The sequence below is a fragment of the Carassius carassius genome, chromosome 23 (genome assembly GCF_963082965.1).
Source record: "Carassius carassius chromosome 23, fCarCar2.1, whole genome shotgun sequence".
Classification (NCBI taxonomy): domain Eukaryota; kingdom Metazoa; phylum Chordata; class Actinopteri; order Cypriniformes; family Cyprinidae; genus Carassius; species Carassius carassius.
In genome coordinates, this window is record NC_081777.1 from 1,621,447 (window position 1) to 1,648,066 (window position 26,620).

Here is a 26,620-nt window from a genome sequence, read left to right on the forward strand (position 1 = left end):
CAACATGAAGGTGAATAAATAATTTTTCCTTTTCATTTCTGGCTGAAGTAATCATCTAAAAATTGACCATCAATTTTATAATTTCTCCCTTTGTACAGTACGTCATACAGGTTTGGAACAACATCAAGGTGAATAAATAATTTTTCCTTTTCATTTCTGGCTGAAGTAATCATCTAAAAATCTTGCAACAAGAGCACACAAATCTCTGCTGTACAGTGAGGTTTTCAGTAAGAATATATGTCAGCAGTTGATAGAGGATAACACCAGAATCCTCTGACCTTCATGGCTTTCTTACAAACTGCAGTGAATTTCAAGATGAACCGTGAAATTCAACACCTGTTTGAGACACATGCAACCTTAAAAGTCTCTAAAAGTATGTATTCAGACTTTGAACCCCCTCGTGTAACACTCTGAAATGGCTTATTCTCACAGCGAGGCATCATATGCATGTTTTTGGATTTTGGCACATTTTAATACAAAACTGTGTTAATCTAAACAACAATTTAGGAGATATTATGTCTGACATGTTGTATATACGAGAGACAAAGAATAAACTGGAGGGTTTGTGGATGAAGGCATATGTTGCTGCTGTGAGGGAATCTCCTGAGGGAATAACTAGCTGTGTAATTAGGTTGAAAATGTTTATTAGTATTCACAGGTCACTGAGGGTTCAGAATTTGATGTGTAATCAAGGGTTTTTGTGTATTTTCTCAACCTTATCAGCCATGACAGTTTTTATTTTTATTTTTTATTTTTTTTTAATATGTACAGACTGTGTGCTCCTATGTTTTTTTTTTTTTCAGGTAAACATAAAAAATGTTGATCCAGGAACATTCACCGAGTACAACATGTTCCTGGATTAACATCCTTGTTGATCCAGGAACAACATTCCAATCAACCAATGAGAATAGAGATATAACTTTTCAGGAATTATCTGTTTTAGGCTTACAATCAGGGTTAGGTGCTTCTACACCCTTGTTAATTAGTTTGTATTTCCCACTAATTTTAGGTATACATCATGTGTAGAGTTAGGTTTAGTGGGTAGGGATTGGGTCAAGTCTATATTTTGGACAATTATGTTGACCCAGGAACATGTCTTACTTGGCAAAATCATATAGTTTTATTGTATTAGTATTAAATACTATTAGGAATAATATTAATAATAAAATTATGAATAACATTAAAAATAAAATAAAATATTATTTTTTAAATAAAGTTGCAGACAATAACATCAAAATCAACCTCTGATTGCCATTTCACTATTGCAAACAAGTTCTCTTCTCATGAGCCATACAGTAATACCAATAAATTGCTGTAAAATTACTTTACCAGTAAATACAAATATGCACTGTTTACACAGACAACAATGTTCTATCTTTTTACCAGTAAAGCACCATTCATGCACCAGTCTCAAAATACTGGTAAATTCTGTGACACCGTTAACCAGTTAAGACCTTTAAACGGCTGTGCCTCCCGTTGTTGTGTTTATAAACATGGAGGGGTATGCATGGTCACTGTTTTTGTTGGTGTTTTCATTTTCTGCATTGACACAGAGCAAATTACTGGTAATTTTCTGGTAATGTTACAACTTCTTACACTGGTAAATTGCCAGAACTAATTTACTGGCATTTTTGTAAAAGTCCTGTTCACATATGATGATCTCTTAATGGTAATTTAATCAGTAATTTACCAGGATAGACAGTATGTGTAAAAGGGGCTATAATTAAATTAAATGACTACTGTAGGGTTCAGATACTAATCATAATTCTATGCTGGTGTGCCAAAAGACTAATATATATGATATATATATATATATATATATATATATATATATATATATATATATTTAGCGTTGTTGGGTAGGCTAAAGTAAAACTAAACTAAATCCTCAGATATTCAGGTTTGTATGATCAACTTGGCGCCGTTACAGGATGGCTGCCTCCGTGACGTGCTCTACATATGTTTTTGTCTTTTTGTTAGTTTGTCCTGTCTTTAGTTATATTCCTGCAATCAGTTTCACCAGGGATGAACTGCTGAACATTCGGCAGAACGCACCACAAGATGTTTTTCCGGATTTAAATTATTCAGACATTTTATTGAATATTGTTATCGGAGGAGCAGCGGCGCTGATCAAACGCTTCAGGACGCGCAGGCGGGGAAAGCGAGCTGGCGTGCTCGTCAGACTCAGGAAGCGCGGATTTCGAACGCCGTTGCCTAGCATCCATCTGGCAAATCTACGCTCTCTACCCAACAAAACGGACGAACTGCTTCTGCTCTCTCGGACAAATAAAGATTTCTCCCACTCTGCTGCTCTGTGTTTCACGGAAACCTGGCTGAATGACGCCATACCGGACAGCGCACTCCATCTGCCGGGCTTTCAGCTGTTTAGAGCGGATCGCGACGCAGAATCAACGGGGAAATCGCGCGGCGGCGGGACATGCTTTTACATCAATGAACGGTGGTGTACAGATGTAACTGTGTTAAAGAAGATGTGCTGTCCTGATCTAGAAATGCAGTTTGTCAACTGCAAGCCGTTCTATTCGCCGCGGGAGTTTCACTCGCTCATTCTGGTTAGTGTTTACATTCCTCCACAAGCGCAAGTAAGTCTGGCTTTACAGAAACTCGCTGAGCACATCACAGAGATAGAACAACAACACCCGGACTCTGTTTTAATCATTCTCGGGGACTTTAATAAAGCCAATCTCTCCCGTGAACTGCCAAAATACAGACAGCATGTTACCTGTCCCACCAGAGACAGTAATATATTGGATCACTGTTACACAACAATAAAGGATGCATATCACTCTGTTCCACAAGCAGCTTTGGGACGTTCTGATCACCTTCTGGTTCATCTTATACCGACCTACAGGCAGAAACTAAAATCAGCTAAACCTGTATTAAGGACTGTAAAAAGATGGACTAATGAAACAGAGCAGGATTTACAATCTTGTTTTGACCTCACTGATTGGAGTGTTTTTGAAGCTGCTTCCACCGATCTGGACGAACTCACAGAGACCGTAACATCATATATCAGTTTCTGTGAGGATATGTGTATTCCTACCAAGACTCAACTAAATTACAACAATGACAAACTGTGGTTCACTGCAAAACTCAGACAGCTCCGCCAGGCCAAAGAAGATGCTTACAGGAAGGGGGACAATGTCTTGTATAAACAGGCTAAATACACACTGGAAAAGGAGATCAGAGTGGCAAAGAGGAATTATTCTGAAAAAAAATAAGGACTCAGTTCACTTCGTACGACTCAGCATCAGTGTGGAAAAGTCTAAAGAAGATCACCAATTACAAGACACCACCCCCCAGCACTGTGGAGAATCAACGACTGGCAGACGATCTGAACGAGTTTTACTGCAGGTTTGAAAGAACACCCATCACCTGCCCTGAACACCTCTCCACACAACCGTTCACACCATTAACAGCTCCTGTCACCAACCCTGAATGCCTCTCCAAACAACCGTTCACACCATTAACAGCTCCTGCAACCCATCCTGAACACCTCTCCAATCAAGCACTCTCACCATTCACACCTCCTGCATCCCCCCTCTCCCCCACACCTGCAATACAGATCAGCGAGGATGCGGTGCGCCAGGTCTTCCGGAAGCAGAAAAGGAAAAAAGCACCAGGCCCAGATTGTGTTACACCAGCCTGTCTGAAATCCTGTGCTGACCAGCTGGCCCCCATCTTCACAAAGATCTTCAACAGATCGCTGGAGCTGTGCAAAGTCCCTTCACGCTTCAAACGCTCCACCATCATCCCCATCCCAAAGAAACCCAAAATTACAGGACTAAATGACTACAGGCCTGTGGCTTTAACATCCGTAGTCATGAAGTCATTTGAAAAACTGGTGCTGGCCCACCTGAAGGACATCACTGGACCCTTGCTGGATCCTCTTCAGTTTGCCTACAGAGCAAACAGGTCTGTGGACGATGCAGTAAACATTGGACTGCATTATGTTCTGCAACACCTAGACAGACCGGGAACCTATGTGAGGATCCTGTTTGTGGACTTCAGCTTGGCTTTTAACACGATCATGCCAAACCTCCTCCTGCCCAAGCTAACTCAGCTCTCCGTGCCCACCTCCGTCTGTCAGTGGATCAACAGCTTCCTGACAGACAGGCAGCAGCTAGTGAGGCTGGGAAAATACACATCCAGCACCCGTACAATCAGCACCGGAGCTCCCCAGGGCTGTGTTCTCTCCCCACTGCTCTTCTCCATGTACACTAATGATTGTACATCTAAGGACCCCTCTGTCAAGCTCCTGAAGTTTGCAGATGACACCACACTCATCGGCCTCATTCAGGACGGTGACGAGTCTGCTTACAGGCAGGAGGTTAAAGAGCTGGCTGTCTGGTGCACTCTCAACAGCCTGGAGCTTAACACGCTCAAAACAGTGGAGATGATTGTGGACTTCAGGAGAAACCCCCCTGCACTCCCCTCACTCACCATCATGAACAGCACTGTGACTGCAGTGGAGTCATTCAGGTTCCTGGGCACCACTATCTCTCAGGACCTGAAGTGGGAGATTCACATTGACTCCATTGTGAAAAAGGCCCAGCAGAGGTTGTACTTCCTTCGCCAGCTGAGGAAGTTTAACCTGCCACAGGAGCTGCAGAAACAGTTCTACTCCACCATCATCGAATCCATCCTCTGCACTTCAGTAACTGTCTGGTTCAGCTCAGCTTCTAAATCTGACCTCAGAAGACTACAGAGGGTAGTCCGGACTGCTGAGCGAATCATCGGTTCAACTCTCCAATCTATTCAAGAACTGTACTTATCCAGAGTGAGCAAAAGGGCTGTTAAAATCACTCTGGACCCCTCACATCCAGCACACTCCCTCTTTGAACTGTTGCCATCTGGTCGACGCTACAGAGCACTGAGCACCAGAACGACCAGACACAGGAACAGTTTCTTCCCTCAGGCAATCCATCTTATGAACAGCTGATACACACTGAACACACTACACTTTATATTTATATACACATACACTTAATTTATCTAACACACATACTTAGTAAACACTTAAATTTTGCACATAATATACATGTACATACATAACTGCATTTTTGTAATATACCTGCCTACAATTGTCAATTTGTATTTTGTCATTCCTTATCTACTTATTTGTATTTTTATATTCTTTTATTATGTGTTTTATGTTCTGTCGCTGTCATTCTGTTGTACTGCAGAGCTTCAAATTCCTCGTATGTGTAAACATACCTGGCAATAAAGCTCATTCTGATTCTGATGCATGCAACATTATTAAAAGCTGCACAAACGGAGAGGAATGTTCTCTCAGAATGGTTTGTAACGGACTTGACAAGACTCACGACTGAATAAGTGGCATGTGGCAAGTGGCCACTTATTCAGTTGTGAGTCATGTCAGGTCCTTTACAAACTATTCTGAGAGAACGTAAGGTCGTAATGGCTCCTGAGAGCTCGTCCAATTGACTGGAGCTAGATTTCACACCTGGCCCCATTTACTCAACACAATAAATGACTCAAAGGGGAATAAGAATTGCCTTTTTAAGAGAAAACATAAAAAACAGGCGCTTGCAGCTGCTATAAATGAGCACTTTTGTCAGTTCTAGCTGTGGCCTAGCTACTAACTAACACAAGCAAATTTGAGGGTAATTGCTTTGGACCTGTAATGGTTGTACAAGTCAATGAAAAGCTGTTGGCATTTTAACAGCATGCCAGGCCTACTCAGAAAATAATGAGCTTTGCAATGACAACAGTGGTCTTAGGAGAGAAGTCTGGATGATTAATCAAACATGTTGGGACAGGAAAGTCTGGAGTACGGGAATATGGAAATCACACTGTGGAGGTTAAAGCCCTGTCTATTTGTGTTGTGAAAGCTTTGTCCTGTTGATCTGTTGAGGGTTTTCCTTGTGCAAAGCTGCCCCAGGATTTGTTTTCATGACCCGGGAAATGTAGAACTGAACATTGCTGATGGATATTCCTACAATAGACACAAACGGAAAACAGGATGTCAGGACTTTTGAAAACATCAGAATACTGGTGGTGTTTCTCGCTTACAGTTTTTCTCATGCTCTTTTTATTGTCTGCTGGAACACAGATGAGCGCCAAAGACGTATTTTACAATTCCCGAGTAAGGTATCATGAGCATATTTGCACATTTCCCCTTCGTTGCACCTAATTCTCTGTGTCTTTTCTCTCTTGTTTTTCTCAATTAACTTTTCACAAATCTCAAACCTCAGATCTGACTTTACCTGCAACCAGCTTGTAATAAATATCAATACACTCTTAAAAATAACGGTTCTTTATTGGCATCAGTGGTTACATGAAGAACCTTTAACATCCATGGAATCTTACTATTGCACTAAAACTTCTTCATTGTGTAAAAAATGTTCTTTAGATTATTAAAATGTTCTAAGAACTAAAACAAAAATTGTTCTTTTATAAAATTAAAGGGAACACAAAATGGCATTGCTTAAAAATCTCCTTTTTATGCTATTATTTTTAGGAATGTAGATCTAACAATACAGTACACATCCTTTACATACATATTGATGGAGTAGTGTGGCTAATGTAATCTTCAGAGCTGTCCCTCACCTTTCTCTCCTTCTTTCATCCCAAGAACATCAATATAAGGCTTCACTTTAAAGCACGTTGCCATGCATCTGCCAGAAATGTGTGGTTAAACCAATCTGTTATCCGTCTGCGTGTTTTGGTAGGTTCATTTTCCCCAGAGCAAGCTCAAAATGCTGGCTGGTTAGTTTAAACATAATCCTGTGAGGAATGTTGTCATGCCTTGTTCTCCGGTACATTCAGGACGTTCCCGCTCTACGCGTGGCCAATGCAAACAGCATGGCAACTGTTGATTTTGACGGCGAACGGACGGCGAAATCTTATATTTGGGACATTTTGAACTCACTGTCCCAAAATTCATTCCTATTTCATGCAGTAATCTAATACTCTGCTTTCCCTTATTTGTAAAGTTACAGAGTACATGGCTTTTTCACTCATCTGCTGCAAAAGTGTAGGACACAGCAGGCAATAACAAAATAAAGACATTTTGTGCATAGCACATATCAATATTCAGCAAGTACAGTATAATCAAATCAAAGAGATATGGCTCAGCGAGAGACTAAGGCAGTCTTCCACACCAAAGACTAATGTGCTTTTAGCTCTCTGATCTTGTTTTTCTTTCAAGTGCTTTATGGCTCAACAGCAACGCCGGTCCATCAGAAGAGGCAAGGGATGCTGAATCTCCTTTAAAATAATTGTTTTGAATAACTGTAATGACTACAGTGATCAAATTAACTAGCTCAAAGCAATGGTGTCTTCAAATAAGGTGATTCCAGTGGATCCTGTGCCAGATGGGGAAGTTATGGCCTAGATGGGGAAGTCGTGGCCTAGTGGTTAGAGAGTTTGACTAGGGTTGGGGGTTCGAGTCTTGGGCCGGCAATACCACAACTTAGGTGCTCTTGAGCAAGGCACTGAACCCCCAACTGCTCCCCGGGCGCCGCAGCATAAATGGCTACCCACTGCTCTGGGTGTGTGTTCACAGTGTGTGTGTGTGTGTTCACTGCTGTGTGTGTGCACTTTGGATCGGTTAAATGCAGAGCACAAATTCTGAGAATGGGTCACCATACTTGGCTGAATGTCATGTCACTTTCAGATGAGCAAAACTGGCAATACAAGGTTGTTGTTGTTGTTTTTTTGTAAACAAGGAATTATAGACATTGGGATTAAGCGGCATCAGCTATGTGCACTAAGTGCAAATAGCAACTAGATGTTATTTACACTAAGTGAAAACAGCATATTTTCTTAGAGATTTACACTGTGTAAATTATATTTACACTATGTAAAAATAGCAGGATGTTCTGCTAGTTGTACTATTGATTGCAAATAGTGGCACATATCTGCACCTCAGTATTGTACATTATAGAATTAATAACATTAATGCACTAATTACATATTGAGTGTAAATAATCATTTTAACTAAAAAAAATTGAATTAAACTTTATTGAGTACTTCTTGTGCTAGACTCAGGATCTGTGCCCCTCCCTAGGCCATAAGTGGGAACCGCAGCCCTCTGTGGGCTGGACGTGGAAACAGGGGCCCTCTCTGTGCTTGACTCAGGATCTGTGCCCCTCCCTGGGCCAGACGTGGGAACCACAGCCCTCTGTGGGCTGGACTTGGGAATGGAACTGACAGAGGGCTCTGACGAAGGAGAATGGACAGGGGGCAGGTCGGACCATAAATCCAATTTGCATATACCACAGTCACAGATCCACAATAAGCTCCCCCTCAGCCATGGTGTAGGGGGTGGAGCTCCTCTCCGTGTTCTCACTGTCCATGGCTCTTTCCCTCGTGGTGGGTGTTATAGCCAGATCTTACACCTGATCTGACTTTACTTGCAGCTCCAGCTCCGCGGCAATCCTAGGCACTGTTACTCCGTTCAGTGATGGCTCGTCGGTCGCAGTGGGCTCGGGCTTGAGCTCTGCACAGCAGGGTGATAGTGGGCTAGGCTCTGGGTCTGGCTGTGCTCTGGATCGGGAATAGATGCTCTCCAGACACTGGATGATAGATTCCCTCCAGCTCAGTCCAGTGGTGTCTGGGAGGTCAACGGGGAGGTAGTAGTTTGCCCCGATCAAAAACAGTGAGTTCAGTGCAGCATCATCCAATGTTGTTAGAACGGCAAACTAGCTGAACGCAACCGCATATTCCACAAGGGACAGTCTTTATGGGCTAGGGAGATGAACAAAGCAGCAAGGGGATCCATGGGGAAACAATCAGTGATGCGCGGATTGATCCAAAATGAGCGGGTGCCTGCGGTCACCCGCGTTAATCCGTGGTTACGAGTCATCCAAAAATAGTTTTAATGATATTCGGGTCGAGTCGTTTGAAATAAAGTTGCCAATTAAACCTTTGTATAGTACTAGACACAATTTTGAAATGCATAGGCCATGTATTGCAATTTTGTAATCTATATGAAATGTGCATTTCTCTCTGGCATTAGTCCGCATCGTCAACTTCATCTTTGCAGTGACACAGAAAACACCAGTTTATTGCTAAACAATTAAATGTCTCCTTGCTAATTTAGACACATTCATAATCATTACTTTAACCGGTTCTTTGTTTGCGGTCATAACGCTTATTATCCGACCCCACGGAATGAGTGAGCATAGCGGAATATTCAGAAATGCGCTCCCCATTCACGAGCTCTGATCGGAACAAATCCGAACCTAACTGTCTGCTGAACTTGCAGAAACATAAAAAAAATAAATAAATAAATTAGTTCAAATTATGAGCTTATTGACAATTTTTTTTATAATTCTTGACAAAATTTGAATATATTAAGTTTTTTTTTGTTTGTTTTGCCTCTTTCCTCTGTCTATGGCCCAATGACGCTACGATGAGCAATTACTACTCTTAAAAAATGCGGGTCAGGAACCGGGTCGGATACAATATTTTATTTTTATTTTTTTGCGGCCCGAGTTGCGGGCGGGTTAGTTGAAAACGTCGGTCGGTTGCGGGTTGTTTATACACTGACCCGCGCATCACTGGAAACAATGGGAAACAAAATGGGTGGGAAAACATACCAATAAACTCTTTGTCGGTCCCGTGTTATGTCAGGATTGCTATAGAGAGGAGCAAGGAATGTGGAAACGAGGGATGACCAACTTTGGGCTGCTTTAAAATAATTTTAGTAGGTTTAACGTTACATAATCAACTCAGAACAGACATTATTTTCACTATAAACACGAGATACCATGAAATGTAAATCATTGTTCTAGTGTGAGTTGAATAAAACTTCCACATTCAGGAAACAGGTAGATAGGCTTTTTTTTTTTTATTAAAAAACATAAATATATTTATTATACATCAAATTTATTCCATTCCTTCTTATCAACACCATGAATAAGCATTTTAATTGTATTATAATCTAATTACAAGTGCTGAATTTTTGGGTAACACTTTATTTTAAGGTGTTCTTGTTGCACATGTTATGTGTACTTACTATTATAATAACAATAAATTATTCATCATTACATGCAATTAACCCTTAGCCGAACCCTAACCATATAGTAAGTACATGTAGTTAATTATTATTACTCACTACTTAAATGTATAAGTACACTGTAACAAGGATACTTTAAAATAAAATGTAAACAATTTAAAAATTCAAGATAAAAAAAATCTATTTATGAATTAACTAACTGATTCTGTAATAATAGCAGTTCTCAATCTCATGGGAGAAGATTATGAGTAAATAACTTAAATTAAATCAGTTTCTCACAAAAAGTTATCATATGACATCATAAAATAATAGTGCCATGGGTATTGTGAACTAGATATTTCACATCATATTCCACATTAGAAGTGAAATTGACTACTTTCTGAATCCTTTAAGGTTAAAGATTGAACCAGTATATTATGCAAATTCTCCTTTTAGTTCCACAGAAGAAAGACAGTCATGTAGCTTTGGAATATGAGGGTGAGTCAGTTATGACAGAATTTGGGTAAGTATCACTCCAATAAATCTCACATATGGAAAACACATTCATGTCTATAAAACTTGAACGATCTCATTGGACAGATCTGTATAAATAAAGTAAATGACTACTGTTCTGTAATAAAATATTTTTGTGCTTAGAAATCAACACAATGTGCTGATGTATAAATGGAGGGCAATTCAGTAGTTCAACAATAAGCTGAGAGTTGAGAGTTGGGAAAATGAATAGGTTTCATCTTAATCAGCTTGAGGCTCTTGCCTGTGGGGAGGGGTGATAAGAGGCAGTTAACAGGATGTTAAGAGTCTACAATTATTTGCAGACCCTTGCGTTAAATTCAGAGAATTTCAAAGATGGAGGTGAGATCAGAGCTAGTGAATTTTGGGACTAAATGCAGAGTCAAATCTAGTCTTCTGAGCTTTGGAGCTGTTTAGTAAACTTTCTATTATTATCAACAAGTAAAACTGCGGCATAAATTTTATGGCAACCCTAATGTTTAGAGCAGTGAGTGTAAGAACAATTCCCTTAAGTTATTAAAAACCCTTAGTTGAAATGTTATGGATATTAAAATAAGTTTTTCATAAGGAGCTAGTTACAACCAGCAGCTGGTCATTAATAGTCAGAAGCCAGATGAGCACTCATCCGTCTTCAGAAGTCAAAAATATGTTAACCCATCCAGTTAAAGTAAGCAGGAACATCAATCCTGTGAGCTGATGCACTATGTTTTTTTAGATCAGCAGCCTTAACAAACTGTGTTTTATACTGTTGTAAGATCTGTGAAGTCACAAAGATTAAAGTCTCAAACACAAAGAGATATTATTTTCTAAAAGTTAAGACTCATCCACGCCTTCCTAAAATGCTTCATTCAAACATGCTCCCACATATCTACATCACTGTATGGGATGATTTGCTTAACAAAATGTTTACGCAAAGAAAGCGTAAACATTACGCAATATTTCGCTGTAATATTGTTGCCACTGCCAACATGTTCTGGAGATGCTGAGTGGTAAGGGGCATAACATTTCCGTCACACGTTTGAGGTTATTTGGAAAATCATAATGCACTGGATAGCTGGCAAATCAGAGTACACCGCGCTTTACAGAATGATGAGCTTTGTAAAAACTGACGCATTTCAGAAAGGCGGAACAGAGAGGAGTGACAATAATCCACAGTATGTGAAAAAATGTTTGTGTTTTCTCACTCACATTGCATGACACCAAATACACAAAATAATGCTATTTTTAGCAATGTCATATGACCCCTTTAAATTGTACATGATTTATTACCTCAGTTCGATCCACTCTAAAGATATAAGTCCAATGCAAAATTAAAAAAAAAGCATTTTGTCAGATATGTATCTGCTATATTTTAACAGTGATAGCTATAAATGGTTTCAGAAGTATTCATTTGATTTTGGTTTGTGAGTTCATCTCCAGTTACAAATGTTTTAAAACAGGGTTAAATTTGAAATCTATGCACTCAGGATTAATTTCTTTATAAATCTTTATAGTTTCTTTACATTATGCTAATACCTGTTACATATTCCAATGTTTACTGAGTCTGGGCTTCCTCTGCATATTTAAATAAGGCTTGTAGAATACTGTTAGTTTTTGTAGTGTAAGTGAGGTGTATTTGACTGTTTTCATCTGTCTTTGGTTTACTGGAAAATGCTTTTAAATGGAACAGCTTGTTCCAAATTCTGCTGACTTTTTTGATGATGATGATGAGTGCAAAAAATTGTGTTTGGAAAAACATGAGACAAAGTCACATCTCTCCTAGCACCTGGGTGGATGAACCTAGGCCATGCACCAGACATCCCTGCTTGTTCAGAAGGATGAAAGGAAGTCAGGGGAGGCACGCTAGATATTCAAGTCCCTTCACAGATGGTGATGTTGACTCTGGAAGCCTGTGCAAAGACCCGGCTTTGTTGGAATTCAGGAAACAGCTCTAGCACTAGGGCCATGTGGGATCTCAAAAAAAGAACATGTTAGATTGAGTGAGCGAGGGAGAGGGAAAAAGAGAGAGAGGGAGGGGGAGAGATTTTTTTTTTACATTTTTTTACAGACCATTGTAAGCAGTAAGAAAGGCAAATATTGAAGTGCAGAGGAGAGCAACAGGCAGGCATCTCCAGAGAGAGCCTGAGAGCAATGCTCAGTCCACTGACAACAACGCAACATCCGGACAGTAAGGAAAAGGGAGGTTTTTCATACTGCAGCCTGCCCTGGGGCCTCAGAAATCATCTGCCTTCTTCACAGCAATGCTTGGACCACATACTGAACCAAGGACAAAGTTTCTTCACTGCATGTAGTCTGACTTGCACATGGACACAGTAAGTCATCTATGCCTTTCCACCTTTAACCTGCTTGGATCAAGGGATATAAATTGAAGTTTCACTGTCCACTCTTTTCTGAAGTAGCTTAGACGTTGTTTTACATGCAAGTCTTGTCAATATGCTGCCTGTGGTTTTCGTGACATGGTGGGTCTGGGTGTTCCTTGGAAGCGTAGGTGGACAGTCCCAATCTCAGCATCAATCTCAGACTGACAACTCAAACCCATGGAGACAGATGATTCAATGGGAGAACAATGGACGTGTGTTCAGTCTTCTCAACAGTGGGGCTGAATACGTCCCGGCTCGGGTTCAGGAGCGTGAAGGGAACCCCCGAGTGATTTTAGCGGACGCTCCCAACCGTCGATCACAGGGTGGGAATGTACGGAGGCAAGCACCCTCCAGAGGAACTTCTGTGATTGTGAGAGGCCAAGTCAGACATCCGTTTGGGTTTGGCCAGGTGCCAGATAACTGGCGTCAAGGTGCAGCTGGAACAGGTGAAACGAGTCGCTTCCAGTCATCTTCCGGCTCTCGGCTCTTTAGACCATCCTCTGGCTCATCCTCCTCCTCATCCTCTTCTTCTTATTCACAGTATCCATTCCCTCAACAGCCTCCTTATTCTTCTCTTTATGACTCGGATCTAGACAGGTCATACGAACCTCCCTTCCGTGGGACGGGGTACTCCACGGGCACTGGTGGTGGCTATGCCGGAGGAGGATATGGAGGAGGTGGATACTCCACTGGAAGTTTTAGAGGAGGTAGCTATAATGGAGGGGGTACTGCAACTGAGGACAGGCATCAACACTATGCCACTTATGGTCAACCAAACCAAGATGTTCCTGCCCAGCCTGCACAGCCACCAGTCTCTGATGGACTGGACCACAGGTACATGCACAGTCTGTACAACGAGGACTCTCAAGATGCTGCAGTACCTGTCTCTAGCAACACAGGCTCATTCCAGCCTGCGGTGCAAAGCCCCCAGTATGAACAGTTTCCCCCCTTTGGAAGGCCCCAACCACAGCCTTCGTTTGTACAACCACCTCCACGTAACCCTCTCATCTCTAACAATGCAGAGAGCCCCAGCGTGAATGCAGGGAGTGTTTATCGTCCTCAGCAAAGAGGTATGATGCATATCCACATCGTATACACTTGTGAAAGAATCTCTTTGTACATCCCTCACTAATTTTACTCAATAGTTTGGGTAATAGACCAGCAGTCCAGAAAGTGTGTTTTGCATATATCGTACTGAATGCTACTATGTTTCCTTGTGATTCACGTGACGAGCAATTCTGCAGGCTGCTATGCTAAGTTAAGTTAATCACAAAGGAACTACGGTAGGCACTTAAGCTCTTGCACGGCTGGAGTTTGGGGAAATGGATGCATGTGTGGGGCTTGTTTTAGATTCTTGCTCTCAACAAAAGGAAGTGAGAAAAGCAGAGAGACATCTAAAAAATGTAGCTCTTCTGCCATCTCTTTGTGTTTCCTGGCAGCCCTTTGGATTTAGCAAACATGTAACCCAAGGGACTAAGACTGCACAAAATTGATTGTAAAGTGGTTTGCTTATGCAGCTGGAAAATGTTTCTGTTTGTTTCCTCATAAGGAGTCAAAAATGTACTCTCTCCAAATGTCTGAACATGTCTGAACACCCCCCCCCCACACACACATTGCCATTGTGTTTCAATTTACAATCAAAGAAGTCCCAAGTCCATCTTCATCTCAGAGACTGGGTTATTGAAACCAGGTGTTGTGGGTGTAAGAGTATGTGGTAGTTTGTGTGTGTGCTTAGTGCCTATGGATACTCGCTCTGCACAAAGAGTGCTCATTGTTTGAAGATTTGGTTCTGGTTTTGGTGAAGACTGCATTGCGAGGGCTAATGGTGAATGTTCCCAGTATTTGCTTTAGAGGCTGGGGTAAGGTTCTCAAGTTGCTTGGTTGTTGCGGGCTGGGTGGTGAACATGAGCGGTGTGTGTATGTGTGTGTGGGGGGGTTGTGGGGTGTTACTGCATAAGGAGTGGGGAGATGGAAAGTACTCAGCACACATGGGGTCCATTGCCTCAGGAAACAGAAAATATTTTGCTAGCCCCTAAATAAAAGTGTGTGTGTGCAAATATGTGAACGTGTGTGAGGAGACGGGTGTGTGTGTAAGGCCTTTGGGACTGAGTCTGTGACCACTGCCAAGGTTCATTTTGTAATGTGAAATGGTCTTTGTCTCTTGCTTGAGTCACTTCACGCACGACTAATCACCCTAGTTTACAAAATCTGGTCATAAGGGAAATGGGTGTAAACTCAATCCACTGGAAGGTACACATGTGGAAAAAATTTACATTACTCATTACCCAATGATGCAATCACAAACAAATAAGTTGAAATCAGAGCTCCAGCCTGCGGGAATACATATTATCTGTCAATCTGAGTATTAGAAATTGATATAACATTAGATGGGACAAATTTACTTGACTTGACTTACATTGTACATTGTATTGAATAGTGACCATTGATTTATTTTACTTACATCTTGCTAAAAACAGTATGCTGTCATCATGTTTTTCTAAATTCTTGTAGACCTTATAAGGAAATTAAGTCAACTGCTTTTTTAGTATTGCGGGCATCCAACAGAATTTTGTGAAACGTGGAGACTGTGTAAAGAAACTTTTGCTTCATAACCACAGTCTTTCACACTATCTTTACACTGTTTACAAAAGCTGACCAAAGAAGTTTCCTGAGGCCTTTTCTGAAGTCTGTTTCAGACCAAGCTGGCAAATCAGATGTGCACACAGAGATGGAGATGGCAAAGCATTCACTGACTCTAGTGAAGGGCGACACTATCTGAAATAAGGAGACTGGCCAAGGGCATTATGTTTTATAGAGTGAAAGTTGTTCCCTACTCTAAACATGCCTCCAGCAGAGATTAGATCTGCACTCCAGATTGTTGCTTGCTGGAAACAGCTGAATTTTGATGCTACTCCAAACTGGTTTATGTTTGTTATTGCAAAAAAATAAATAATAATAATAAAATGCTGCTGGATGACCATCAAAGTCTTGCTGGTTAAGGTATTTAAGAGGCCTAGTGGGACTCCAGTATCATACGCTGGAGTCCATTGGTACAGATCTTCTCAACAGGGATCTTTTCTCTGAAATCCATGACATGCAAAGCAGGAAAGCAAATATGCTGTCGCCATCCCTTTGAAGAAATGTTAATGTACACCTATGGACTTTGACTGCACTGTTATTATTTTCATAAGATTATTTAGACAGAAAGTGAGCTTGCATTTTAAGTGTAAATAAAGGTGATAAGTATGTAGTTTCTGTACTGGCCCTGGACAGAGTTTTATGAACATTAGCTGTTACCACTAGCTCTGTTTTTCAACAAACTTGGTCACATGCCCGATTCAGATCCAGCAGGGAAGTGGTCTCATTTTTGTTTCGCTGTCACCTCTCCCTCATCTTTTGTACTCTCTCTCGCTCTCTCCCTCTCTAGGTGCAACACTTTGTTCTTTTTTTCTTATTTTTGCGTGACCTTGAAACCAGATGAGAAACAGTGTTTGATGCATTATACTGTGAGGCTTCAGCATTATATCCTCAAAACCCTCTTCATCTCTTGTGTATTTTTTCAAAGGCATACTTATTTGGTTACAGACATTTTTCAAATATTTCGCTTTTTTTTTTACATTTAAAAGTATGTAACATCAGAACAGCTCAGAAAATTAAAGACAAACATTTGTCCCCAGGACAGTGTGTTATGATATTGTTATTATCCTGCTTGTTTTTATGGTCAAAGCTTATCTCCTAAGATGGTCTGTTTGCTTGTTTTAATGGAATTTGAACATTTGGTGGTCAGTTTTAGAGTAGTTTTGGACTTGTTCATCATGGTCAGACTGGTCAGTTTGGTGGTTTTAAAGTGGTTTTGGATACTTTTCTGATGGCCAGGCATTTGGACACACTTTAGCTTGTCAAACTTGTCATTTTGGTGGTTTTAGAGTTTTGGACTCATTTTTGTTCTTCAGACCAGTTGTTTTGGTGGTTTTCAAGTGGTTTTGGACATTTTTTAGGTGATCAGACAGAAGTTTTGCACACAGGGGTGGTCAGGTGGTTTGTAACACTTTTATTTATTTATTTATTTATTTTTTTTTGTGGACAGACTAGTCAGTTTGGTGGTTATTAGAGTGGTTTTGTACAATCTGCGGGTGGTCAGACTTGTTTTTTTTTATGGTTTTAGGGTGGTTTGATGGTTTTTTAACCTGGCGTTGGTCTGTTTGGTGGTTTTAGATACTTTTTAGGTGACCAGGTGGTGGTTTTAAAGTTATTTAGATACTTATAATGTGGATTTTAGGGATTTTGGGTGCATTTTATTCTACAAACCAGCTGAAAATCAGCTTGACCAGTTATGAATACCAGCCTAGACCTAGACCTGGCCTACTAAGACCAGTTAAGAAGTTTTTCCCCTTCAGTGTAATTTCAGGAAATGTGCTTCAGCAGCTGGTTCTACACTGTAACCCTGATGATGTCTCCTGCTTTTAGGTTTGCCTGACCTGGTTCCTGACCCGAATTATGTCCAAGCTTCCACATACATTCAAAGAGCTCATATGTACTCTTTACGCTGTGCTGCAGAGGAGAAGTGTTTGGCCAGGTGAGAATCCTCAATTCTTATATTTATGAAAAGGCAAAACAAAGCTGGTCAGGCAGTATTTACACAATAACCCTCCCACACTCGTTTACATCTGTTTACACCACACCATACAATAATACTTCAAACAACTAACAAGAAGAGTGTTAGATGATGTCTGATGCAGAAGTATGGGTGGTGTCACATCATATAAATCAAGCCTGCTGTTATGAGCTCATCTCATATATACAACATGTTTTATTACTCAGTGCTGCAGTACCTCATTAAGGTTTACTTTTTATTTTTTTCTCCTCAGCTCCGCCTATAGTGCTGAAACCACAGACTACAGTGTCAGGGTTCTTCTGCGCTTCCCTCAGAGAGTGAAGAACCAAGGGACGGCTGATTTCATGCCCAACCGACCTCGTCACACCTGGGAGTGGCACAGCTGTCACCAGTGAGTCTCTCTTTTACATCTGTATATGTGGAGACCTCATGGGCATAGAATATGCAGGGTACTTGGATAACTTTTCATAAAATGTAAATTAGTCCCCCTTACTTTTGCCAGGCAGGTGTGTTCACATACAGCTTTTCTAGGGCCAGTGTAGATAAATCTACATTTTAGTCAAAGAGACAATATAGTCTATGCATGACCTGATGTTTTATTCACAATAATGAGGTGATGTGAACATTATAGAGCACTAAACACTCATGCAGTGCATGATTCATTTATACTCAAGCCAGAGGGCGTTCTCATGCAGAAAGTCCATCACAGACTCATATATATATATGACAACAGGTGTTTTCTTCTCAGTTTGTGATTGTTTAAATACTGTTCTATAACTCATATTTATTTGTACTCAGTATAAGTCAGTTGCACATGTAGAAGAGATTTGCCTGAGTGAATAGGAGGCCATATTTTTGTGAGTGGTGTAAAAGTGTGAGTGTGTGCGTGTGCATGTGTTTGTGTGTGCGCGCGTGTGTGTGTGTGTGTGTGTGTGTGTGATTTGACATTCAAATGTAGTTTGCTCAGGGATTTGGCAACCGGCACCTGAAATGTCTGTCATCCCCTCATCAAATAAGATTTAATATGTTTGGCATGTTATGGGAAATATAGTATCCCTGTGGAAACTCTGAACTCTGTCAGAGGAAAGTACCTGTTTTCCCTGCTGCAGTCCTTCAGGTATTACCACAGCTTTCCGAGAAAACACTTTTGCCAAACAGACTGCAAGAAACAGCGGCGTGACACATAGAGTCAGACTTCTGACTCACCTGCTGGGATATTCATGCATTTCAAAGACTTGACCAGAAACAAAGAACATTGCTTTAAATAATTATTTCAATGCTTAGTGAAAGTGAAAGTCGTGACATTTGCCAAGTATGGTAACCCATACTCAGATTTGGTGCTCTGCATTTAACCCATCCATGTGCACACACACAGCAGTGAGAAGTGAACACACACCCGGAGCAGTGTACACACACACACTATGAACACACACCCTGAGCAGTGGGCAGATATAGATCCAGTGCACAGGGAGCAACTGGGGGTTCAGTGTCTTGCTCAAGGTCACTTCAGTCATGAGTACTGAGGGAGGAAGAGAGCGCTGTTCATTCACTCCCCCCACCTACAGCTCCTGCCAGCACCGAGACTCAGAACAAAAGTGGCAGACTTGTTACTTAATTGTACATGTGAAAATCTCCAGTGAAAACTCTTATTTGGATCATATATTCCAAAACATTGGCGAGAATCTGTGATTCCTAAGTACAGTATCCACACATTCACCTCAAAACATTAGATTCCTGCCGGTGCACGACCCACACAAGGAAGATAATTCGACAAATAACTGCAATTGCAGGTTTCAAACAGAGATGCCGACAAAGAGGCAAAACCTATGGACTGCAGCTTTAATAATAAAAATAAAAAAACACTAGGTGGTATTGCCATGGTCCTTTTTTCATATCAGTATCGTCTCTTCTCTCTCCATCTCTGATCAGACATTACCATAGTATGGATGAGTTCAGTCACTACGATCTGTTAGAGGTCAGTAGCGGCCGGAAGGTGGCAGAGGGACACAAGGCCAGCTTCTGTCTGGAGGACACGACCTGCGACTTCGGCCATCTCAAACGATACGCCTGTACTTCACACACCCAGGTGCACTTCTGAGACACATTTGTTTATTTTTTATTAAAAATAAAATTATTAGTATGTATGTTTTTTGATTATTCTAATGTTTTGATTTGTTTTAATATTTCAGGGTCTCAGTCCAGGTTGCTATGACACATACAATGCAGATATTGATTGCCAATGGATTGACATCACTGATGTTCAGCCAGGAAACTATATACTCAAGGTAACGTTCTCAAAGATGAACAAAACATTTACACTCATTCTTCTATTTCACACTGAATGCATTTTTCATAACCTTCAAAGAGAGTCTTCTCAGAGAATATCTCGTATCTAACACATCAACAGAATACAACACGTCTCGCTAAAGGTTTGGCACGAGAAGATGTCACGCATGTCATCCGACTCTTCTGTTTGTTTATCAGTGCTCACAAATAAGACAGATACAGACATGCCTCTTCAGGCAGATCCCAGCCGCTCACTTTAAGACTTTCAGCAAAACTACAACACAACAGATGAAGTACACCTCTGCTAAAAGAGGTTGTCATTACCTTCTACTCTGAGGCTAAGATTTAATATTCTTTCATAGCAATAGAAGATTGAACAGCAAGCAGTCTGCAGGAATTAGAAGAATTGCCAAAAATGTGTCTTAGTCAAGGCTGGAGACTGACAGACAGAAATGAGCTACTAAATGTAGGGGCTATGTACTTTTTCCACAGATGACAGGTGCGGTTCTGCATATATTTTTGCTGAGGAAAAGATTTCAAAGTCAACTTTTCATTGTTTTCTCTCTCTCTCTCTCTCTCTCTCTCTCTCTCTCTCTCTCTATATATATATATATATATATATATATATATATATATATATATATATATAGTACAGACCAAAAGTTTGGACACACCTTCTCATTCAAAGAGTTTTCTTTATTTTCATGACTATGAAAATTGTAGAGTCACACTGAAGGCATCAAAACTATGAATTAACACATGTGGAATTATATACATAACAAAAAAGTGTGAAACAACTGAAAATATGTCATATTGTAGGTTCTTCAAAGTAGCCACCTTTTGCTTTGATCACTGCTTTGCACACTCTTAGCGTTCTCTTGATGAGCTTCAAGAGGTAGTCACCTGAAATGGTCTTCCAACAGTCTTGAAGGAGTTCCCCGAGAGATGCTTAGCACTTGTTGGCCCTTTTGCCTTCTGTCTGCGGTCCAGCTCACCCCTAAACCATCTCGATTGGGTTCAGGTCCGGTGACTGTGGAGGCCAGGTCATCTGGCGCAGCACCCCATCACTCTCCTTCTTGGTCAAATAGCCCTTGATGCCTTCAGTGTGACTCTACAATTTTCATAGTCATGAAAATAAAGAAAACTCTTTGAATGAGAAGGTGTGTCCAAACTTTTGGTCTGTACTGTATATATATATATATATCTGTGATGGACTTTCTGCATGAGAACGCCCTCTGGCTTCGAGTATAAATGAAACATGTACTGCATGAGTGTTTAGTGCTCTATAATGTTCACATCACCTCATTATTGTACATATATATATATATATATATATATATATATATATATATATGTGTATATATATAAATAATGTGTGTGTGTGTGTGTGTGTGTGTGTGTGTGTGTGTGTGTGTGTGTGTGTGTGTGTGTGTATCTAATGTATGTATTTATTTAGGCCCTGCATGCCCAAAATATGTAATAATGTGAGCACATATATATTTTATGGTGTGCACTTACTTTTTCACCGCACTGAAGGTCTAAATTCTGTTTAAATTCCAGCTCCAAGTTAACCCAAAGTACTTGGTGCATGAGTCGGACTACACAAACAATGTAGTCAGGTGCAATATCCACTATACGGGCCACTTTGTCAGGACAACAAACTGCAAACTCTCCCAGTAAGTACAAATCACATTTTGAGTGTTAATGGATCAGTAGCTCCATAATATTCATCTGCATGCTTTAAAGTAAAGTTTCCCAAAGGAGTTTTCACTACAGTGCCATAGAAGAACCATCTTGGGTTCCTCAAAGAATGTCTTAATGATCAGCTCTTAAAAGGACCATGTTTTTCGTAGTGCTTTAATATCTAAAGAACCTTTTTACATTGTAAAGAACATTTTGGTCAATGGTAAGGTTTCATGAATGGGAAAGGTTCTTCATGGAACCATCAATGTCAATAAAGAACCTTTAATTTTCTACATCTATGAAACTCAACAGAGCAAATGACTTGAAATGTTTCTTCTGCTTCTGTAGGTCATGATGTGTCAGATCCGGATGAATCCCCATGGAAGCGCTGTCCATTGCAATGTGAATGGAATTCCTGGTTCGGTTGTGATTTTTTATTGCGTTTGTCTCGGTTCCCATATTTGTGCTGTTCTTGTGAAGCTGGGAGGAATGAGCACACATAATGTCACCCTCACGCAAAAACAAACACACCCTGAGGAATCCCATACTTCACAGCACACCAAAGCCCAACGTCTATTTTCCTTCCAGCCACCCCATTAACCCTGATTTTTCATAAAAACACACACTTACTGCCCCCAATTAAGTCTAATTCCTTCACCATTTCAAGTGGGTTACTTCACTGGAATGCAAAGTGAGATCAGGTATGGCACTGCTGAACTGTAAGTCTTTCAGATCAGGACAATCAGCAACTGGAAACAATCCTCCTATTTTTCCAAGCCTCTCTCTTTGTCTGTGCCACTTTAGTGAAGGTGCAATACTGACGAAAGAGTCGTATGAGAGAATGGCCGGCCTGTCAGTCATCCTCCAGCAAACCAATTAAGTAAAAAGTGGTTTTAGTTTGAATGAGAGACCTGGAAAAAATAGCTTTGGGATTAAAGCACTTTGAATAAATGCCTTGAATCCAAAAGCTGGAGGCAGTTTATCAAGGTGTTTTTACCTTGGAGGTTTATTATAGTCTTTTACTCAACCTGCTGAGATTTACATTAAATTTGATTGTAATGTTGCCTTATATGTCAGTCCATTGATAATCAATAAAGCAAACTACTTAAATTCAAGCCATACTTGAGAAGTTCCCACTACAAGCAGCTGAAGCTCTATCAGTTTGGTTTTCTGTGATTAAATGGATATTTCAGGTTCAGTACAAGAATTAACAAACAGAATTTGTGGCATCATGTTGATTACTGTACCACCACAAATCATTTAATAGGTAATTACACTTGATTTGAAACCTTTAAAAGTTATTAAAGCACTTACATTAATTCTTCTGTTGTAAATTGTAGCATCGTCATGGCAGTGAAATTGTAAAATTGGTGATGTAACTAAACAGAAAAAAAAAAAAAAACAATTTTCTGCACAAAAATCATGCATATCATGAACAACTTGTGGCTGTACTATTTAAAAGTGTTTCCATTATAAGCGATCGAAATCGATTTTACTCTTTAATTGTCACCCTGTCCCGTATACAGGACACCTACATTTACTTCACTATATTACAATTAAATCTAATCTAATCTTGACAAACTATATATCGTTGGAAAGGTCTAAGACTCCCAAATATATATTTTACCAATGTTTTTTGTTAAAAATTATGTAGGAAAAGAAATACATTAATTTATGACAAGAGTGCACCCTCAAAAATCTACACTATAACAGGAGTTTTGACTTTTGTTTTAAAAAAACTTCTTCGTTGCCTTTTTCTCATCACATTTTAGAAATCATCAGAAATTATATATCAACTGACAACTTAAAATCTCAAAATTCATCCTTTAAAACCATTTTAAAATCAGACATTGCATTACCATGTAAATGGTACATCAATATCATGTTACAAAATGTTTTCATTCATGAATTATAAAAATTACGTTTGAATCGTGCACTATAAAGTCTATGTTCAAAAATGTGAGTGACAGTTAAGGGGTTTAAGTATTTTCTTTTTATTTTTTTTGGCAACCAACATTAATTATGCATTTGCCAGACAATTGTACTCTAAAGAGACTTGCATTGCATTGAAGGTATGCACTTTATCAGTTCATGGATTCCCTGGGAATCGAACTCATGACATTGCTATCGATCTACATTTGCATTTGGCAGACGGTTTTATGCGGGACTTACAATGCATTTAAGGTATGCATTTTCCCTGTGAACTGAACCCATGACCTTGCTGTTGCTAACTGCATGATCTACATTTACATTTATGCATTTGGCAAATTTTTTGTGCAAAGTGAATTACACTGCAATCAAGATATGCTTTTTTCAGTCAGTGCATTCCCTGAGAATTGAACCCATGACCTTGATGTTACTACTGTAACTACATGAGCTACATTTACATTTATGCATTTACCAAAACGTTGTATCCCCCAACCCTCCCACCCAAAAAAAAAGAAAAAAAATTTGCAATGCATTCAGTGTATGCATTTTTTCAGTTCATGCATTCCCTGGGAATTCTAAAACCATGATCTATTATTTAAGCTGCAGAAACATTATGTCACAAGTGCTGGTGTATTGAACTTGTATTGAAGCCAGGAATATTCCTTGAGTGTTAAGCTTGTAAACCTTTCTTTGTGAGATTTACTTGGACGGACGTCCATGTTGGAACATATCTATTGTTTTTTAACTGCCAATACTGGTCAGCTGCCACAGGTCTCATATATGATACAGTTAACCCACTGATGCATGCTATTGTCTAGGTAAAAAAAAATATTTTATTTTATCATATCATATTCATATCCACTGTTCTCATGTACTGTGTGGAGGGACATGCTGTACTTACTGTGTTACACTCCAGGAATTCATATTCCTTTGTATCTGAAATTGAGATTTATGCCTTGATTGTTAAATCGAACACATACTTAGTTGATACTACTGTTGCAAAGCTAACATTGCATGACTTGATGTTTCTGACAATCTTAATTCTATCCGTACCTACCTCGGAAAGAGAAAGTTAAACATATGCAGTGAAAAAGAGCTCCTTATGATGCTATGCTTGAAGAGCCCTAAACAACAAACATCCAACACACATGCTATAATCTAATAAATTCAGTTAAATGCATACAAGACAAGCTTTCTGTGGGGGTCGTCGGATATGAGTGAATGGAGTGTGTGTTATGATGCATCACATGCTTCAACCAAAGCTAAATGAATTCCTTTCTGTGGTGAGCAGTTTTATTATGAAAACTTGTTACAGTCTTTTCCCATTATCATGATCCAGATCAAATGCAGAACAGAGTTTGTCTCATCGTATCTCTTTATACTCTGAATAAATGATTATTATAACATTGATTATAGTGTAGACAGTAAATGTGTGTCTGGTTGCTATCTGCTTTTGTGGTCCAGGACAGGTGCATATCAATCTCTTTGCACTTTTGTTACCGTTGTGGTTATCGGTTTTATTTTTCTGTGCTCAGAGTTCATACTGGATCTTTAAATAAAGACTGATGTGTATATCAGCTGTTTTAGTGCTAGTGCAGTTTAATGTTTTGACTAGAGACCATCTAAATTCAATTGAAGTGGTTGGGAAAAACAATTCTGCCACACACTCATCAAACTGCTACAGTGGCAGAGTTTTAGAGAAAGTTTCACATCGTCTGTCTGCGTTTGCACAGAACATGTACTGTACTGAATGCCAGCGGTTTTGGTGTACCAAAAAAATCTATGTTTTGATTGAGAATTAGGCCAGTAATAAGAACTCTGTAACCCTAGGAGCAGAGCAAAAAAAAAAAAAAAAAAAAAATGACATCACATCCACCATTTTTTTTTATTTTATTTTTATAACAATCTACACGCACCAGAACACAATGAGCCTTTGTTAAGGTGAAGAACACTATGAGATGCTGGCTAAGCAACAAAAGATTTGTATTATTATTCTTCCTTTTGAATTGGATTTGTCACCAGCTGATTCCCTAGTTTGTGTGTATAAATATGAATGAATCCATGCATGCATTAATAAATAAATGGGTGCATGTATTTTAGTTTTTGTTTGTTTTTCAAATCATTCAAGGAATGGCTTCTTTAGCATAAACAAAGTTTTTAATAATGATAACATTTTGAGAGACCACTGGTGTGAAAAAGTGAGTGGGAACTGTGCAGTTTAAAGACTACATGCTTGTGTGCTTTCAGTGAGAAAATGATGCCAAATAAGAAGGGTAAGACCAAGTAAGACCTATTAGTGAATTCCACTGACATGACATCAGATTAGAAACAGAACTAGGAGAGTGCCAAGTAATACGTGTGCTTCGGAGTAAACACGTGCACGAGCTGATTTCCGTCACTGAGAGAACAGTCCTGAGGTCTGCAAGCCCTCAACGAGAAGAGAACAAAGATGACAGCGAACAGAGAGAGAGAGAGAAAATATAAATGCCAGACCAGAAGATCAAAAGGGCGAATATGAATCATAAGAATCTGGCATTTCAGCTTAAACCAGCATAAACCGGCTGTTCTTACTGGCATTAGCTGATTGCCAGATCGATCTAGTTTGTTGGTTTTAGAAAGGTTTTAACCTTATCACCTGTTCAGGCTTGAAGACCAGTTTGCTGACCAGCTCGGCCATGCAGGCTGGAAAACCAGACAGAGCCTCTGAAAACTAGTTTAGACTAACAAGATGGTAATTTTTTATTTTTTATTTTTTGTAGGAATGGAAAACGATGGAAAATACATGATGAAGTCAAATGCACGAGTGAGGCAACAACATGTAACAGTTCTTCAGTTAAGTCATTTGCGTTATGAAGCTCGTTATGACTCAGAAGTCATAACATTCATAAACGAAGAGAGCCACTGCAATAATGAGACCAGAGCATGCATTTTAGCCTTGATGAGCTTTTTTAACATGAATTTAGTAAATATTCAGTCACCAGTATAATGTATAGGCTATGCAACATGCTTTATGGTATTGCACATGTGTTCAGGGTATTTTTGAATCCAATTGAAAAACAGTCGTATTCAAGCATTTACATGCTTATTTTTATTTTTGTAGATCAGATTGTTTCAAGTCTACATCACCTTTTCAATTTAGTTCAAGTGTTTTTGTGGGAATGTTCGCAAAACTTTAGCTTTGAGGTTTTTTCCAAGTTATGAACAACGTTCTTCCAGTAACGTCCAGTAAAG

At 39.7% G+C, this 26,620-nt stretch overlaps 2 protein-coding genes across 3 annotated transcripts in view; one reads left to right on the top strand and one right to left on the bottom strand.

Annotated features, from left to right (window-relative positions):
• LOC132101190 (lysyl oxidase homolog 1-like) overlaps positions 1-22,763 on the top strand; it is a 33,837-nt gene extending 11,074 nt beyond the window's left edge. Inside the window, exons 1-7 of one of the 2 annotated variants that reach the window (XM_059505920.1) lie at positions 12,559-13,946; positions 17,344-17,452; positions 17,745-17,882; positions 19,421-19,577; positions 19,681-19,776; positions 21,338-21,453; positions 21,809-22,763. In XM_059505920.1, coding sequence (XP_059361903.1) covers positions 12,950-13,946; positions 17,344-17,452; positions 17,745-17,882; positions 19,421-19,577; positions 19,681-19,776; positions 21,338-21,453; positions 21,809-21,815 — 1,620 coding nt within the window. In that variant the 5' untranslated portion in view covers positions 12,559-12,949 and the 3' untranslated portion in view covers positions 21,816-22,763. Of the gene's footprint in view, positions 1-12,558; positions 13,947-17,343; positions 17,453-17,744; positions 17,883-19,420; positions 19,578-19,680; positions 19,777-21,337; positions 21,454-21,808 lie in introns of those variants that run through there. The other variant, XM_059505921.1, reaches the window with a different exon arrangement.
• The window catches only part of LOC132101191 (secretory carrier-associated membrane protein 5-like), a 43,301-nt gene that overhangs the window by 3,743 nt on the left and 12,938 nt on the right, over positions 1-26,620 (bottom strand). The gene's annotated exons all lie outside the window — the stretch shown is intronic.